Genomic DNA, 17,060 nt, shown 5'->3' with positions numbered 1-17,060 from the left:
TATATATTGCAAATGTTGAATATGTTTACTCTTCTTGCTGTACATTTTCTGCCATGATCTTGTCCTATATTCATTACACTTATTTTTTGCTTGTCACATTTATAGTGCTAATAGTCCATTAAGCCCCTGCATTTTCATTTCCTCCAGGTGTTTTCCTTCTCATTACAAATGTATCTATACTGGATGAATTAACATTAGATTTTAGTCAGGCCAAATTCTGTGTTTCTACACGACTTACAGAAAAAAATGGACCCGTCATTTGTGGAAAGATTTGGGTCTGCTTAGAAATAAAACCAGAATAATCAGCATGTGAGAATGCATATGCTGTTTTAAAATAATCCCATGGTTTTATCAGTAAAACATCTTTGCGTTGTTCTTACAACAATGAAGTGTACACTGGACATGTGAACCTTTGTGAGTGAGATGCATATTTCTTTCCCATAGTGTTCATATTACTTGCCTACGTTAATATAATTAGTACAATTGGACTAACAATGTGTAAAGTGCTCCAAACAATTATTACATGTCAAATAGGCTTCACATTATTGGTCTGTATTGTGTGCATATATTGATATTATTTTATAAGAAAATACTAATTAGGGTATTAAACTTACATTAGTAATAGTAATCTGATAAACCTGTTGGCTTCCATAAAAAAACATTTAGTCCAACATGCAGTTGAATGTAAATATGCTGTTTGTTTTCTTGCAACAGCTAGCGCTGAAAACATTTTCATATAGAACTGCCAGAAAATGTCAGATTTCATGTACTTAAGTATGTATAAGGCCTATACATTTCTCCAAATATAATTATTGCTGACTTTTTTCTTACAACTACACACTTTCCCTTCTCGGGACTGAGGTGGTTATGATAATTAGATGGGCGGGGCTTGTCACTGCACTATGCGGAAGTGAGTGATAGGGGTCGTACGGCGGAGGAATACACCATTGTATATAGTACCGGATCACCTTCAATACTCTGCGAGCGACAGTCGCACGGTGGAGCTTTCACTGAGAGCGGAGCATCGCTGCAGTCTAGCGTAGATTAACAAACCCAGTCCACTCTCCAACCTCAGATATGGTACGTATAGGCTTTTGTCATACACTACTCGTTTATGAATTAATCTTTCATGTATTTAACGCAATGCGATTAATATACAGACGCGGCTAACGTTAACCAACTGCATGCCACTGATGCGTTTTGCGCTCGTGCAACAGCAAATTTAATTTCATATGCATTAGATAGAATCTGTTCTGAATTTCAATGAACTTCGCAAGCGATGGTTACGTCTGTGTATTATTTTGAACGTGTTGCAGTGTTATTGATGTCATAGTGCGGCAGGAAATGTGACATATGCGTTTATTATGGTGTGATGTGCTGGTCAGCAGAAGACGGATGATCAGTGCTCCTGTTGAATAAGAACAACTTGCGCTTATCTTCATAACTAACGTGTATAAGACAATATTTGCTTTAGCAAATTATTTTTGCTATCGACATAATTGACAGCGCCTGCACATATCCGGCCAGTCTGAATTGAGAGCATGAAAAGACCTCAAAGGGTTCATTCACTTAAACAAAATGTATATTTAATTGATCATTTACTCACCCGAAATGAAAACCCGTAGGACTTTATTTCTTACCTGTAACACAAACGGTAATGTTAGCTCCAGTCACCGTTCACTTTCATTGCTTGAAAAAAAGATGCTGTGAAAGTGAACGGTGACTGGGGCTGTGAACATCTCCTTTTGTGTTCCAAAGAAGAAGAAGAAAAAGTCGTCATAAATGATGACAAAAGTTCAATATTAGGTTGAGATATTTCTTTAAATGTCCATTGTAATGAAATGTATGAGATCTATTAAGCAGTTGTCATGTGAGTTGTGTTGGCTCTAGATGGTCATTGTTTCATTTTTGAAGATAAAGCATTATGACATGCATGTATGACCATGTTATTAATCTCAAGTGCTCTTTTACCGAGCTTTCTAAAATTAAAAGTTTGCATAACTTTCAGATCTGTCCAAATAAGCAGGGTTAGAATTACACATTGGCTTTGTTCAATTGTTTAGGTTGGCAGAAATTGGCACAAACATATTTAATTTAATTAGTTTAGTGTTGTATTGACTTGTTTGTTTGTTATCTGTGCTCTGGATTAGATTTTTTCCCTCTCTCTCATAAGAGCTCGCAACGGAGAGCATAAATCATACAGCTGGATACCAAATGAGAACATAAACAAACCTTTGTTTAAATGGTGCATTTTAGCTCAAGAAAGCAAACATTGTTCGTGAAGCATGGAAAGAATGCACTGAGTGAGTTCAACAAAAGTCAATACCGACTCAATGAGTCCACACAAACGTTTCTGCTTCAGCTTCTCCACAGAAGGCTCAGTATTAAGTATTTTTTACTGAGTGCTATCGATGATGGTTAGTTTCTGTGTGTGATGTCTGTTCCTCCCTGGTTGCGTCTTTAGGGTCTTTCTTGCCATGTTGCAGCTCTAATTTCGTTCTGTTCTGGCAACTGTGCCATGGGATTCATTGGGCACTTGTGGGGAAAATAATCAGGCTTTTTTTTTTTCACCCATCCTGTAAAACGGTCTAGAAACAGTAAAAGACGGTGTAGTTATTGTTGTAGCATTGAAGCACTTCAGCAAAACTGTCATTTCAGAGTTAAACCACAGTCATGGTGAAGTGCTTCAATGCTACAACAATAACTACACCGTCTTTTATTGTGTATATAAGAGCTGAGCAGCTGTTCAGTACTGGAGTAAAACACATGTAAAGTTATCCTAAAGAATTTATTGGTAAACCTGGGAACTAAAATGGCCAGATTAGCCTTAATAGTATGGCTATTTCAGGGCTTCCTGTCTTCACGGCACACAGTTGGTTTGGCTCTCAAGGAAGCCGCCTTCACAGTTGTGGTCATGAGTTTATATTAAGCCATCTTCCTGTCTTGGGTGCTAACGTGTGTGTGTGTGTGTGTGTGTGTGTGTCTATTGGTGTTTGTTTTGTGCAGAAAGACTCGGTGATGGTTCAGGGCCTTGGGGACTCCCATTTACATGGTGTGAAAGTGGCAATACCACACTCATTATCATACACTGGGTGTCCTGAGCGCCAGGCTAGCCTTTTCTCAGCTGCTCCTGCTGCTTGGCGGCTCCTAAATCAAGGCCAGATTCCAGGCAACGTTGCGAAGCGTTTCAGATCCAGGCCAAATTCCTGGCAGTGTTGTGCGATGTTTGAAGCCTTGCTGGATGGCGAATAGCCTGGAAGGTTTCCAGTGGAGGTGCAGGATCTTGTTCTCCCCCCATCAGTTCGAGAGAAGAAATTATCCTTTATGGGCAGGGCCAATGGGGAATCTGTGAACGCGCATTTTCTGTGTTGATTTTGGGGGGAAATCTGGATAAGAGTACCACACTCTTATCGATGGCTGAAAGCTTCAAGTAGTTAAAATGATTATTAGATGAACAGTCGTGTGGATATTGCTACAGATTTCCTTATTAGTTTTGATTTAAATTTGATTCTGATTCACTTGGGTATATATTTCAAATATAATGTCAATTGCCTCTCTAATAATATTATAAATTATACAGAGGTGTGTTTCAGAGTGATTTAAACCAATAAGTATCTTTAAATATTCATGAAAGTCAAAATTTAATCAAAGTTGACAATTCCAACTTTTTTTTTTTTTAGAGAATATTGGGGTGGGCTTTTGGTTTGTCTCCTGAGGGCACAATGAGCAACATATTAATACACCACATTTAAATAGTTTATTCAAAGATGAAAATAAAACAGTAGAAAAAAACATGCCATGCACTGTCTGCATAACATTTAAACTAACATTTATGAATAAAATATAATTTCGTAAATTGGATAAACAATTATGAACAAAACTACATGAACGTATGCATAGTTTAACAGAAAGAGCCAAAGTGCTGATCCCAGAGTACTTTTTGCGTTTAAAAACACACAAAGTCTTGACGCTTTTTTGAAAGTTGAACTTCTTTTAACTTTACACGTCTTTCTAAACATGCAGGCCTCTTGTGCGAGACGCGAGTGCAACGGTCAAAGATGTCAGTCCAGCGCATGTTTACATAGAAAACAAAGCAGCGTAGAAAATACGCTCTTTGTGAACGGCTTACGGTTGCAATGTTTTGAATGAACGCAGCAGTGAACAAAAATCATCGCATCCCATGCGCCGTTAAGAAGGCTGCCTGACGCACCTAAAATTCGAATGCACCGTTTTTGCATTTGAATGTGGATTTTTTTTTTTTTCTTTTCTTTTTTCATTCAACAAATATTCTTATTCAAAATTTTATTTGACAGACCAACCAGCAACCTGTCACTTACAATCGCAGCAATTAAAAAACAAGACTACTCCAATCAAGTTCCACCCTGCATTGCTCTCTCACTCGACTTGAATAGATCTCACGATAGGCAATAAAAAAACTATAACAATTTCTGTTTCATGTTGACTTTAAAAGAATTGCTTCATAAGAGTAATTTGTTTTGGGCGGTGAGCTATCAGAGGTTTTTTTTGCAGAGCTCTGCAGGGATACTGTTGGCTCAACAAGGATAGAGAGGAGTCATCACTCTTGCACATCATATCACAACTTTTGACAACAAAGTTTGTTCCTAAGGCCATCATGAAATGTGAATTCACCCTATTTATTTTCTAAATGCATGTTATATTATTGTTAGCTTATTCATAAGCAATTTTTTGTTGACCTCATCATTTTTATTCAGTATATCGACTTCCGTCTTTTTCAATCATTTCATCCTCATAAACCACACCCCTTTCTTACAATTGACCCCAAGCTCGCATTCAGATCTCCATCCAATCAACAACCGATGAATTAAACCCTGCGCTACATTTTTCTTTTTTTCACTAATTTTTCACCCGGACATAAGTCGCAATATAAAAGAGAATGTGTTGTTGCTTCCGTTACATTGCGACTTCCCAATGATTTGTGGGTAAAGGATGTGTGTTCATATTTAGGTTACATTTCAAGGGAGTTAAGCACTGCACACTAATTGGAACAACATGTGCCGAGATCCCTTGCACAACAGCATAGTCATAATAAGGCAGGAAGGGACCTTTTGTAACTCTCCAGGTCATAGTTTGTCCTTACCTGAATTTGAAATTGCAGTTTTCCTGCTAGCAGCCCAGATCCTTAACCTTCCGATTAACAGGACCCTTAGGGAGAGACTGGGTGAGAAAAATAAACTTGGTCACAAGTACATTGAGACAGGTGCGATAATGCATCCACGCAAGGAAAGGTAAAACCTGGCATTGTGTTCGCAGACGAAGAGGTGTTGGCACAATTAGCAGAGACGCGATGCCACTCAGATGATCAAGGCGATTTAAATGTAAACCTACAGCTGGCTGTAAACTGAGATGACCACAGGAGCAGGTAAAGTGACAAGCTGCTTGATTTTGACAGACGGGCCTTAATACCCTCCTTTTGATTTGGCTGTCACTCCATGTACCTGCCGGTCTATCTCAGAATACATCCCACTTTGCTTGAGTGACCCGATGGGACGGGTCAAATAATGGAAATGATCCCAGACCCTCGGCTTTGTAACCGTAGTGAGCTGCTGACATTAAGCTTCTAAAAAAAAAACCGTCCCAATATCTTGCTGTACGATACCCAATGCGGCCCAGGAGGTTGGTACAGTAACATCGAGCTCAAGGGTCAGGTGATCTCTCTTGGGGTCCGTTGTTCTTCAGCCAGACTCACCGCTACATTCTACATTCAACGTCTGCTCCAAGAGACCAGAATGCCTCCAAAGCGCCGCATCATCCACCCTGAGGAGAACTCGGTGTCGTTATCTGTGGTGTACGATCTCCTTGACCAGCAGCAGTTCTTTTATAAAGAGCTGATCGAGCTCCAGGAGAAAAACTACAAGTCATTCCTGCAGATGCTGGTGCACTCCACCAACAGCCGCATTGACGGCGTGGTGCGAGATTTGCAGGATTTGAAGAACTGTCTGCAGCAGTGCAGGAGTGAGCTTGGGGATGCCAAGCGCCAGGGAGCGCAAAACGCCAAGCGGGCCGAGTGTCTGGCAGAAGGTCTGGGGATGGTTCGAGGAGCGGTGGAAGGCCTGACTTCATTGAAAAGCCCTACCGCTGAAGTCAAACCCAGGAAAGCGCCTGTAAAAATGGACAGGGCAACTTATGGCTGGGAAAACGAACCCAAGGCAAAGAGGCTGGTGGCTGACCTGACTGATATTCAGTTTGATGGCATAAAGGTTGCATTAGCATTAAGACAATTTTGTGTGTGTGTGTGTCTCTGAATACAGTTAACTGTTTTCATTGTGGCCTTTAAGGGGATATTTATTCACCATTAGTTTTTGAATTGGAGGTCAAAGTGGTATTTTGTCTTGTGTGCTGGAATTGATTGGTTGATCTTGGACCTTGAGTTTCTAAGTGGAAGCTTTAGGTGTCAATTTCAGAAAGTGACGGCAGATGAAGGCTTTATGAAGAGCATTTAGGATGCTGCATTATTTTTATGGTTGAGCTCTTCTGTTCTTAATTTTGGTTATGCAGTGCTTTGATCTTGCTTTTGAGGCTTGTTTTTCCTGACATCTGTGCCATTAGGGTTTGCTCAGTTCCACAGTAAAGTGTACAATAAAAATAAAACTGAGTTATACATGTTTTACACTCGTTATCTCATCACTTTTTTTTTCTTCTCTATTTCAAGGCTGACCAACTCACCGAGGAGCAAATTGCTGGTAAGCCAATCTGTATGCTTGTGTTGTATACAATGCAGTGGATGAAAGTCATGTATTAGCTTCTTACTGTCAGCACACCTGCACTTCTTCATTCAGTCAGACACTTAAGGAAAATTGATCTTTGGAAAATAAAGTTTCAAACGTAGACATGTGAGGTTTTAATGTTGTTTTTGTCCATTTCCTTACAGAGTTTAAGGAGGCTTTCTCCTTGTTTGATAAGGATGGTGATGGTACCATCACAACCAAAGAGCTGGGCACAGTGATGCGTTCACTCGGTCAGAACCCCACGGAGGCCGAACTGCAGGACATGATCAACGAGGTGGACGCTGACGGTGAGTTTGATTCAGTTCAGACTTAAAGAGGCCATCAAATTTTTATACTGTTGTCTGAGGTCAACTTACGACTTGCGTGGTTTTTACATTCAAAAACATCATAATGAATAAGTAATAGGCTATTTTCTGCCTTGGTTTTGGGGCTCTCAGAAAAACGGTCGGTTTTGATGGGCGTGCCGCACTGAAGACTTGGTAAACGCCCATGGCTAGGATTGGATAAGATTTGCATATTTAATGAGCTTCAGCTTCTCTCAGTACATGTGGGAATTGTTTTGAAAGCGTCTGGGAAACGCTCACAGGACTCGCAAAATATCTTTATCAAACAAACACAGTGATATATCGCTCATCCACACATGATTGATTGGGATGTTTTTTTTGTATTACTTGGCCAGCCCGATCAGTGAATATAACCACGAACCGCACACAAACACACACCGCGTGCGCGTGCGTAAGAAAGGAATGTTATTTCACTATTTAAGATATCACCGGCCTGCCAACAGGCTGTGTTTTGGTAGCCCGTCTGAAAAACACATAGGCCCGGGGACGATGGGCTTTGTGAGCCCTGGCCCGTAATGTTACAAGTCCGAGTCTGATCACGAATGAACCAATAACACCTCAAATAAAGGATTCTCCAGCCTGTGACGGTGTGATATAGCTTTCCTATAGCTCAAACAGTAGAGCATGGCGCTAGCAACGCCAAGGTCATGGGTTCGATTCCCAGGGAAAGCAAGAAATGACAAAATGTAAAATGTATACCTTGAATGCAATGTAAGTCGCTTTGGATAAAAGCGTCTGCCAAATGCATAAATGTAAATGTAAATGTGATAAGGTATGTTCAGTTAGACACGTACACATAATCAATACGATCTGTAACAATGCAATACTATCACATCATTAGTGACCCGTTTAGCTCCACGAGTCGGTGGGTGTGCTTGAGGTGGCGCTTTTGCATTCTGTGATGTCAATGGTCGACATATTCTGAGATCTCACGTTTTCTGGTCCTGGTGTCAATAAAAGCTTTTCTTTGATTAACAAGGACGTTTTCAGCTCCGAAACTTACAGGATATTCTTATATCACAATGAACTTTTATATATCAAAGGAAAGTTGATTTCTCAATTAATCTCTTCTTCAAGAAATCATTGATGGATCCAGTTGCGACAAAACGTAATGCTATCAGTTTTATCTGATTTGTTTTACAATTAGCTTGTGTGCATGCAACCAATGCTATACTTAGGTTAGGGTGTTTTTTTATCACACAACTTGCATGTTATTGACTTTTATTTTTATGTAAATTTATATATTAGCTGTCTAACAGCAATATCAAGTTTTCAAGTAAACGTCCAGATGTATTAAAAAAAAATACAAATGATTTATTTGTCTTTATTTTAAAGGGTTACTTAGTTCATCCAAAAATGAAAATTCTGTCATTTACTCACCCTCATGTTGTTTCAAACCCATAAGAATTTCGTTCATCTTCTTCGGAACAAAAATCTTTTTAATGAAATCTTAGAGCTTTCTGTCCCTTAGGCTTTTATTCACATTTAAACATTGATCAGCCAACATAAACAAACTCAACCGAACCTGCTTGATGTGCGAGAACAAACCTCTTATGGAAGCTCAAACGTTCTTGCTGAGTTACACGAGAATGAACCTCACTGGTTCTCGCACGTCAAGCAAACACACTTGAGCTTTCACTTATCATAATTGATGTGTGCGTTGATGAATGTTTATATGTGAATAAAAGCCTAAATTCAATCTGTTCATCATATATAAAGTGATCGAGTCTCTTCAAAAAAAGTGAACTAAGCCGATCAATTCATATGGATTAGTTTTACGATCTCTTTATGAACTTTTTGAAGCGTCAAAGTTTCAGTTGCGTAGCTGTCGATGGAGGGATAGAAAGATCTCAGATTTCATCAGAAAGATCTTCATTTGTGTTCAGAAGATAAACAAAAGTCTTACGGGTTTGGAACAACATGAGGGTGAGTAATTAATGACAGAATTTATTTTGGGGGGAACTATCTCTTTAACTACCGTAGTTCTAATGCACAGATCTGATTCTGAATGTTTTTTTATTTTTATGACTACATTCACTTTTTATTTTATTTTAAAAATGAAACCCTTATCATATTTTCACTTTATTATTGACACACTTGTTAAACTCACTCATCCTAACATCTCTGTACAGAGAACCTCACCTCACCAAATGTTTCCTGCCTCATAAGGTTGACCTTTAACCTGTCTCGCTTTGTCTTGTTTTACAATTAGCTTGTGTGCATGCAAGCTTTCAAATAGCACCAAATGCAATATTCCTTGGATGCCTTTCTTGTTACAGAGATGATGTAATTAGTGTTCCAGTATGCTAGGGTGTCTTTTAATGCTAGTATCGTGCAAACATTTTGTTAGATCCTGCAGAGCGCAGCACGTTGTTGGATTTCTGATATACTGATTATTTGCAGATGGGATTGTTCAGTATGGAGTCGTTTTTTTGTAGGTCAGACAGCAGTAAAGCCCGTTGAATAACAGCAGGTAATAAAGACCTCATGGAATCCTTTACATAATCCACTTTGGCAGTGGCGGCGATGGAATCGAGAAAATGTTTGTCAAGAGCTCCAGTAAGGAGAACATGCAATGTGAAGAAAAACACACACACATACGCAAGCACATGTCTACACCCACATTGTCAGATTACACACGCAGTGTGAGCCCTGTGGGAATGGCTGTAGTGATAATTTTCACACACGCATGCACACAGGAGGATGTCATATTTGTTCTGTGTAATGGAAATGTCCCACCTTAGCTTGTTTAAACCTCAAGGGAAGCAAAACACACATTTCAGCCTGAAAACCCTTGAACTGTTATTTTTCCTGTCTTGTTTAAATTCAAATTAGCAATGCACCAATATTAAAATCCAGCTAAAATTCTGCATTGTTAAAATAAATTACACATGAAAGTCTAAACATTAAATACTACAAGTGAAATTAAGCATCACATTATAATGTACAACATTAAAATGGATATTAATTTTGAGATGGCTAAAGATTTCATTTAACTTAATAGTGTCTTAAACATTAACTTTAAAGGTGCAGTATGTAATATTGATAGCTAGTGGTTGTCTTAAACATTAACTTTAAAGGTGCAGTATGTAATATTGATAGCTAGTGGTTGTCTTAAACATTAACTTTAAAGGTGCAGTATGTAATATTGATAGCTAGTGGTTAGGGTTGGGTACCGAAACCCGGTGCCAACCGGTATGTACCGGACCAAATCAGAACACAGATTTCGGTGCCACTTAAATTCAAATGTGCTTTCGCACTTTGGCTGGCGCCGAGCCAGAGACAGACACGCTCAGCGCTCGTCACATATCACAACTATTCAGTGTTTTAAACCACATAATGTTTATTTTAGGTTTCAGACATTTAAATGCTCATTGTCTATGGAAGCGGCAAAAACAATCCTTTCAGACAGTTATAACTTGACTACGTGTTTTATTCATATCAGATACACATTATATAGTAACTATATAGTTTACTCCATTCTTCTCCCAGTTCAGCGGTCACTTACTTTCATGTGTTTCGTGAGACGTGAATACATTTACGTGATGTAAATCCGACAGATCCGATTCTCTGAGGCGCAAAATAACATGGCGCCGCCCATCGCGCAGTATAGATCAACTAACACACATTCACTTACACATATTTGAAAATCAGAATATCAGATAGTTCATGAGATAGTTTGCAAGTTTGAATAAAAAAGAAAAAGTGAAATAAACCCGATACAGCTGAGCTGTCATACAGCGCTATTGAGGTGTGTCATGTGAAAGGCACGACGCATTGCCATGGAAACAATAAGGCAATGCGTTCTAAAATATTTAGCCAGAGAATATGGTCATATTTCTGCAAAATAAAGCTGAAGCTTGAAGCTGGTTTGTAGCATACCAAGAATACAAACTACTGCTGTTATTACTGTAACTGTTATTTAGAGTTAAATTAGTTGTAGTTGGGTTAGGTGGCTTTAGTTTTACTGTGAATTTGTTAAGTAAATTGTGTTTTGTATTTATTTATATTTATATATTTAATTATACTTTAAACTTGTAATAACATTTTACATTTAATTAATAAAAAAAACAACAATAAAAAGCCATTCTTCAATCTCATCCACCTCGTTTTGTGGCTTAAAAAAAAAAAAATTAAGTATCGGTTCAGGCACCGTTAAGGCACCAGTAACGTTTTAAAAGTATCGGTTTCGCACCGGTATCGAAAAAAAAAAAAAAAACCCGATACCCAACCCTACTAGTGGTTGAGATGGGTACTGCAGTCCAAATTCAAAATACTAGAGAGGGTTGTTTCCCCCTCATGCGGGTTGCCAAATTGAGGACGTGCAACAGGAACGAGCGCAGTTAAGTTGGCGACAAGCCCTGCACTGTAAGTTGATCAGATAATGTATACGTTTGCAATGTCTTATTGCTGATGCTTTTTAGGTCTGGTACAAACTGCGATCTCTGACCCAGTTCGTTGGCTTCCATGGCTGCAATACGCGGAGTTTTTCGCCAACTGACAACCTGGGGTGTCAAAATACTATTGGGTAAATTGACAGTGGGCGGGATCACACAGACAAAAACAGACGATCCTACACTCATTTGAACTTAAAATGTTTCCTAAATCTCTGCAAACATGGTATTTTTATGCTTTAGTACAGTCAAAAAAATGACATACAGCACCTTTTAAATGAGCACAAGATGACAGCAATGTTAATAGAAGGAAAGATGGAAGGAATGAGCATGAACTAAGTTAATGTTTTATCTCACAATATAGGAATATAAACATGACGTTCATTCCTGATTTTTCCCACATGGTGTTTTGTGTATCCTAGAGAGTGTTTGCTGTGGTTCAGCTAGATCCAAACTCACTAAATGTGCTATTAGACCTCATTACTCCTCATTATGCCTTGTTGACTGCCCCGCTTTCCTCCTGCGTTCTGTTTCCTGGATACATTATCCGAGTTTTCAAACATCTCGGACCAGATCTGATGGTTTTCTCTGTTTCTTTTAGGTAATGGAACCATCGACTTTCCAGAGTTTCTGACAATGATGGCCCGGAAAATGAAAGACACCGACAGCGAGGAGGAGATCCGCGAGGCTTTCCGAGTGTTTGACAAGGTCAGTGCTGAAAACAGGGAAAGATGATGTTCTTGCTTCCATGGAAAGAGTGAGAAGGCAGGAAAAAATAAACCAAACTTGGAAAACTAAATGACAAGCCCTTGTTCCACATAAAGCTGGTTTCAAGCGATTCATGGTGCAATCTTTCTACAGTCAGACATATTTCCTTATAGGTTTGCAGAGACATTTGATTGTCAAACGTTTAAGAAAAATTATCATTAGCCTCTTTTGCTTCCATTTGTTGAATGTTACCCGTGTTGCCCCTTTTTCTTCGGCATTGCGCCTCCACAACATGTCATTACTGATTTCAAAATCGCCCACTTTAGATTTAGTGCTTTAATATTTTAACAGCATGACACGGCTGATTTATTGTTCTTGTCTATCTGTGTCAGGACGGTAACGGCTACATCAGCGCAGCAGAACTTCGCCACGTCATGACAAACCTGGGCGAGAAGCTAACGGATGAAGAGGTGGACGAAATGATCAGAGAAGCTGACATTGACGGTGACGGTCAGGTCAATTACGAAGGTACGTCGCAGCTGTGTGCTTTCCAGATTACCAGGAAAGGGTCGCCGTTTTATGCAGATTAAATATTACTTTTATAAATCGCCAATTCAATTACAATAATGTAGTTTGGATTTGGATGACGCAAGGTTATTTGCGTGTATGTTAAGAATTTAAAGGGGCAGTCTGGAACCTAGTAGTTGTGGTGATCTCATGAGTGTCATGTCTGATGTGTCGTCCTCTCTCTGTCCACAGAATTTGTACAAATGATGACGGCAAAGTGAAGCTCTTCTGTTCTCTCCTGACCTCTTTAGAAGACAAAAAAAATCAGTCAAATGTTTTACTTACCTCTTACGCAAAAATATTCATTTATTCATACTGTTTCTGTATAGAAAAAAACTGAATGTTAAAAAAGGAAAATGTCCATATATAGAAAAAATATATGAAATAAACCCCCCCCCCCCAAAAAAACAAAACCTAAACAAACATAAATGACCTGCATGTATTGGTTAGTGGTCCTGTTCCCAAAGAACTGCTTAGACATCTACAAAAAGATCAATCAATTAATCCTGATATCAAACCTTCAGAAACTAAAGTAAAAGCATCTGGTGAACTGCTTAACTGGTTCCATTTGCTAGTGGCGATGTTTGGGCTGGCCAATCGTCTTCTACTTCCTGTTTCTGTTCTACATGCATGCAGCTTGAGTCCGGAGCCGCTATTGGGGCGGAAACCTCAGCGATGTCTGTCGGAGTGTTCAGGGGGTGGATTTAAAAGAGGGTTTAATATTGTTCGGGGGAGGTGGGCTCGGGTGGCGGGCGGCTTTTCAGAATCTGCATAGAGGACGAATGAATGGGACCTTTGCAGTTTGCTTCAATAACTAAATAAAGAGATATTTTTAAGAAAAATGAGCAGTTAAGAGATTTTAAAACTATGTTTGGCATGTCAAGATATTTGGAGTTTTTTGTTTCTTTGTGCGTTGTGCCCGATTAGTAGGGGCGTTCAGTGGGAGGGAGTGGCTTTGGAGTTTCAGGGCGTGACCTTTCACCTTACGTGGAAGCGTTTTTCGGGTAAGGGCAATGGTGACCGTACCATAAATGTTTTTTTTTTTTTTTTTTTTCTCTGGGCTCTGACTGTGAGCATGTCGATTACTCTGGAGAGTGCAAAAGAGGGCTTCGGCCGCCAGGGGTTTGTTTCGACTGCCCACCTTCAGTTCTGTTTATGTTCATTCCAAGTTGTATATGCTTGTCTTTTTTGATTTTTTTTTTTTTTTTTTTTTCAATAAAAGAACATGAACTTGAAGCTGTCAACCTTGTTTGTCCTTTTTGTCATCTATTGAAACAAACATTTAGGGAAGCTTTTGCAGCCAGCCTACAGAAATCACCATGGCAACTGCTCTCTTTTTCTGTACGTCTCGGTATATATGTGTCATGTAGCATGAGCACTGATCTATCCAAGCGCAGGCTTGAGCGCGTCTGTCTTTAGGGATTTTAGGGGTTGCCTGGCAACCTGGATCTATGGCTCTGGGTGGATGAGGGAGATATCAAAAACCATGTGGGAGCTGGAGAAGAGACTCTGGAGAGATGGGGAGAGGGAGAACGAGCGTGTGAGTGTGTGTGTGTGAGAGAGTCCACAGCTGATTAGATCCACCTCCTGTAGTCAGGCAGAGTTCATCCCTGCAGAAGATCTACAGTACGTCCCTTTATTATTGGAATTATTAATTTGCATTTTTCTATCAGATGTATTGAGTGTTTTGCACACAATTTTCAGACTCGCTCTTAATTTACAGCTATTTAAAGCCTGAGCTCAGTGACCGTGTGGAGAGGGGTGTGTGGAGATGATTGTGCGTCTACTATGTGCTCAGCAGTGAGAAACAGGATACAGTGACAGGCGTGTGGGAGGAGAGTGCTAACAGCCCACGTCTCTCAGCCCTTCTGACTTATGAGCTGCACGTGGCTAAGTGTATGTGTATTAAATACATTAATCCAAGGAGAATAATCAGAGAATGGCTAAAGGCTTCAGAAAATGTTCGGCTGAGTCTGCAGAAAATGCCCCTGGTCATTTAGATGTGCCTCAGATATGGCAGGATGTTTTTGTTTTTGTTTTTTTTTGTCGTCATTTGGTTACAGGCGCTGGTTGGTCCCAGTTTCTCTGAGCAAAAACAGCCAAAATGTCCCAACAGCTCTGCACCACACAAAGATAATACACACGTATACATACAAAATATTTAACATATCATTAATATTCTTAAAAATATATTAAATATTCTACACAATTTTACTAATCAAATGTTAGCTTTTCAAATAAACTCACAGTACTACTTTATTTTAGGGTTCAGTTCTCACGATTACGTTGTTTATTAGCATGCATATTACTAGTGTATTGGCTGTTTATTATTACTAATAAAGCAATGCCTTATTCAGCATGACCTTATTCTATTCTACATCCCTTAATCCTATCCAATACCTAAACTTAACAACTACCTTATAATCAGTAAATTCTGAGTTTATTGAGGCAAAAGTCATAATTAATAGTGAATATGTGTTCCCCATAATAAAGTGTTACCCGAAATACTTTTTATTAAATTAGAAATAGTAGATGAACTTGTTTACTTGTGGTCTATTTTGCATAATCTAACATTTTTTAGGGGATTTTTAATTCATTTGTGTAAAGGTCAAGTGTCAACCCATGTCATTGCAATCAAATAATGAGTAAAAAAGGAGATTGCAGCTGATGTTACTTCTGGTCCATTCATCCATTACATAATAGGACGTCAAACTGAGTGCATTGCATTGTGGGATACAGTATTACACACTGAGCTAATAATAATAGCAAGTCATTCAAGCATTCCATGCATATAGAAATTTGAATACTGCTGCGCAATCCATGTATGGAAGTGCAATTCTGAACATAATCACGGACACAAAACGTTTGTAAAGAGCTTGTTAGTGGAGTAAACAGATGAAAGATAATACTCAATCACATTGATTCATTTGCCTTCAGAAACACAAGAGCTTCATTCAACTGAGCATTCAGCAAGACACAAATACATAGTGGGTTGGGAAATATAATGTGGTTCTATGTAGATGAAACATGGCAATCGGAAGGTTATAGAGTCAAAACGACACACTGCAGCTTTAACTCGTGTTGCTCCAGGCAGGGGTCTTGTCTTGTGGCATATTCTGTTCAAAATACAGGCTTACTCATGCATGGGCGAACAGATTCCGTCAAATGCTTTTTACCTCTTAGGACCCAGTCCCCTCCCTCTAAGCAAGATCTCTATCAAGTGTGCCGCTTTAAACCACACGCATAGACGACGCACTAAAGGCCCGTCATTTACTCTGTATTCACACAGTGCCAATAAGGTCATCTTATCCCAACGGCTCCCTCTCGACCCCTGAGCTGGCAAATCATCCGGCAGAGGATTTTTAATTTATAACTGACACCGAGGGTTCAGCAATTCCTCTGCAACATTAAAAGCACATGCAGTTGTCCCAAAAAAAAAAAATCCCTTCAGCTGTCCAGAGAGATGCATGAGAGAAAACCAAACTATGTGTCACACGCCTGTTCAGAACAACTCGCACTGCAACACAGCATGAAATGTATCAGGAGCTTTTGTCATCTGTTAACACCCCGACCTGCTCAGATGAAAAGAACGGGATTTCAACCAGGGGTATATGGAGGTCCCGGGGGCCCATGGAAAATATCAGTAGGAAAAAGTATTTACTGCAGTCTGTGTTTTGTTGTTTATTTTGTAATTAAACTCCCTGAACTGCTACAGGGAAGTTTATACTTCCCTTCTCTCACCAGACAGAAGTCTGTCGTTTCACCAGAAGTTAGGACATTCTGATTACAAATTACATGGTCAAAAAACATGTTAAGCATGTTAGAAAACACATGTTTTTTCGGTTAAAAAGGATATATTGAAATAAGCAATTTATTATGTAAAGATCCATTTCAAAAAGTGCATGAAAAATGTATTCTGATTGGTTAATTATGGTATTGTGCAGTGGTATGTTTGTGTATGAGACCAGAAACGATTCAGGGAATAAAAAGTAACCCACAAAATAATTTGGTTACATGTCGTTTTTACCCAAATAACTTGCGAGATGTACGACAAGGTGTTTGGTTTCATTTCTTTGACAAGTTCATGTTCACCGACAGCCCAAATTTTGCCTTGTTTTAGCCTAAACACTACAAAAATATCTTTACAAGAAAATTCAGCAGACATAAAACTCCAGACAACATGAGCTGTGGAATATTAGAAGTGATCGAGGAGCTTTATACAGCTTTTTTACAGTGGATGCCCTCGAAAACAGGCCCTGTCCCTAATGGCACCCTAAACA

General features: G+C 39.2%; 1 protein-coding gene across 1 annotated transcript; it reads left to right on the top strand.

Annotated features, from left to right (window-relative positions):
• The first annotated feature begins 951 nt into the window (after positions 1 to 951).
• Positions 952 to 16,778, top strand: calm1a (calmodulin 1a). Its single transcript, XM_079833355.1, has 6 exons — positions 952 to 1,080; positions 6,692 to 6,722; positions 6,911 to 7,054; positions 12,107 to 12,213; positions 12,606 to 12,741; positions 12,973 to 16,778. Exons 1-6 carry the CDS (start codon positions 1,078 to 1,080, stop codon positions 12,999 to 13,001), a joined length of 450 nt encoding a protein of 149 aa, XP_079689481.1. The 5' UTR covers positions 952 to 1,077; the 3' UTR covers positions 13,002 to 16,778.
• Positions 16,779 to 17,060: the final 282 nt, after the last annotated feature.

The sequence above is a fragment of the Gobio gobio genome (assembly GCF_949357685.1).
Source record: "Gobio gobio genome assembly, chromosome: 13".
NCBI lineage: Eukaryota > Metazoa > Chordata > Actinopteri > Cypriniformes > Gobionidae > Gobio > Gobio gobio.
Note: the sequence above shows the minus strand (reverse complement) of the source record. Positions and strands in the feature narration are given on the sequence as shown.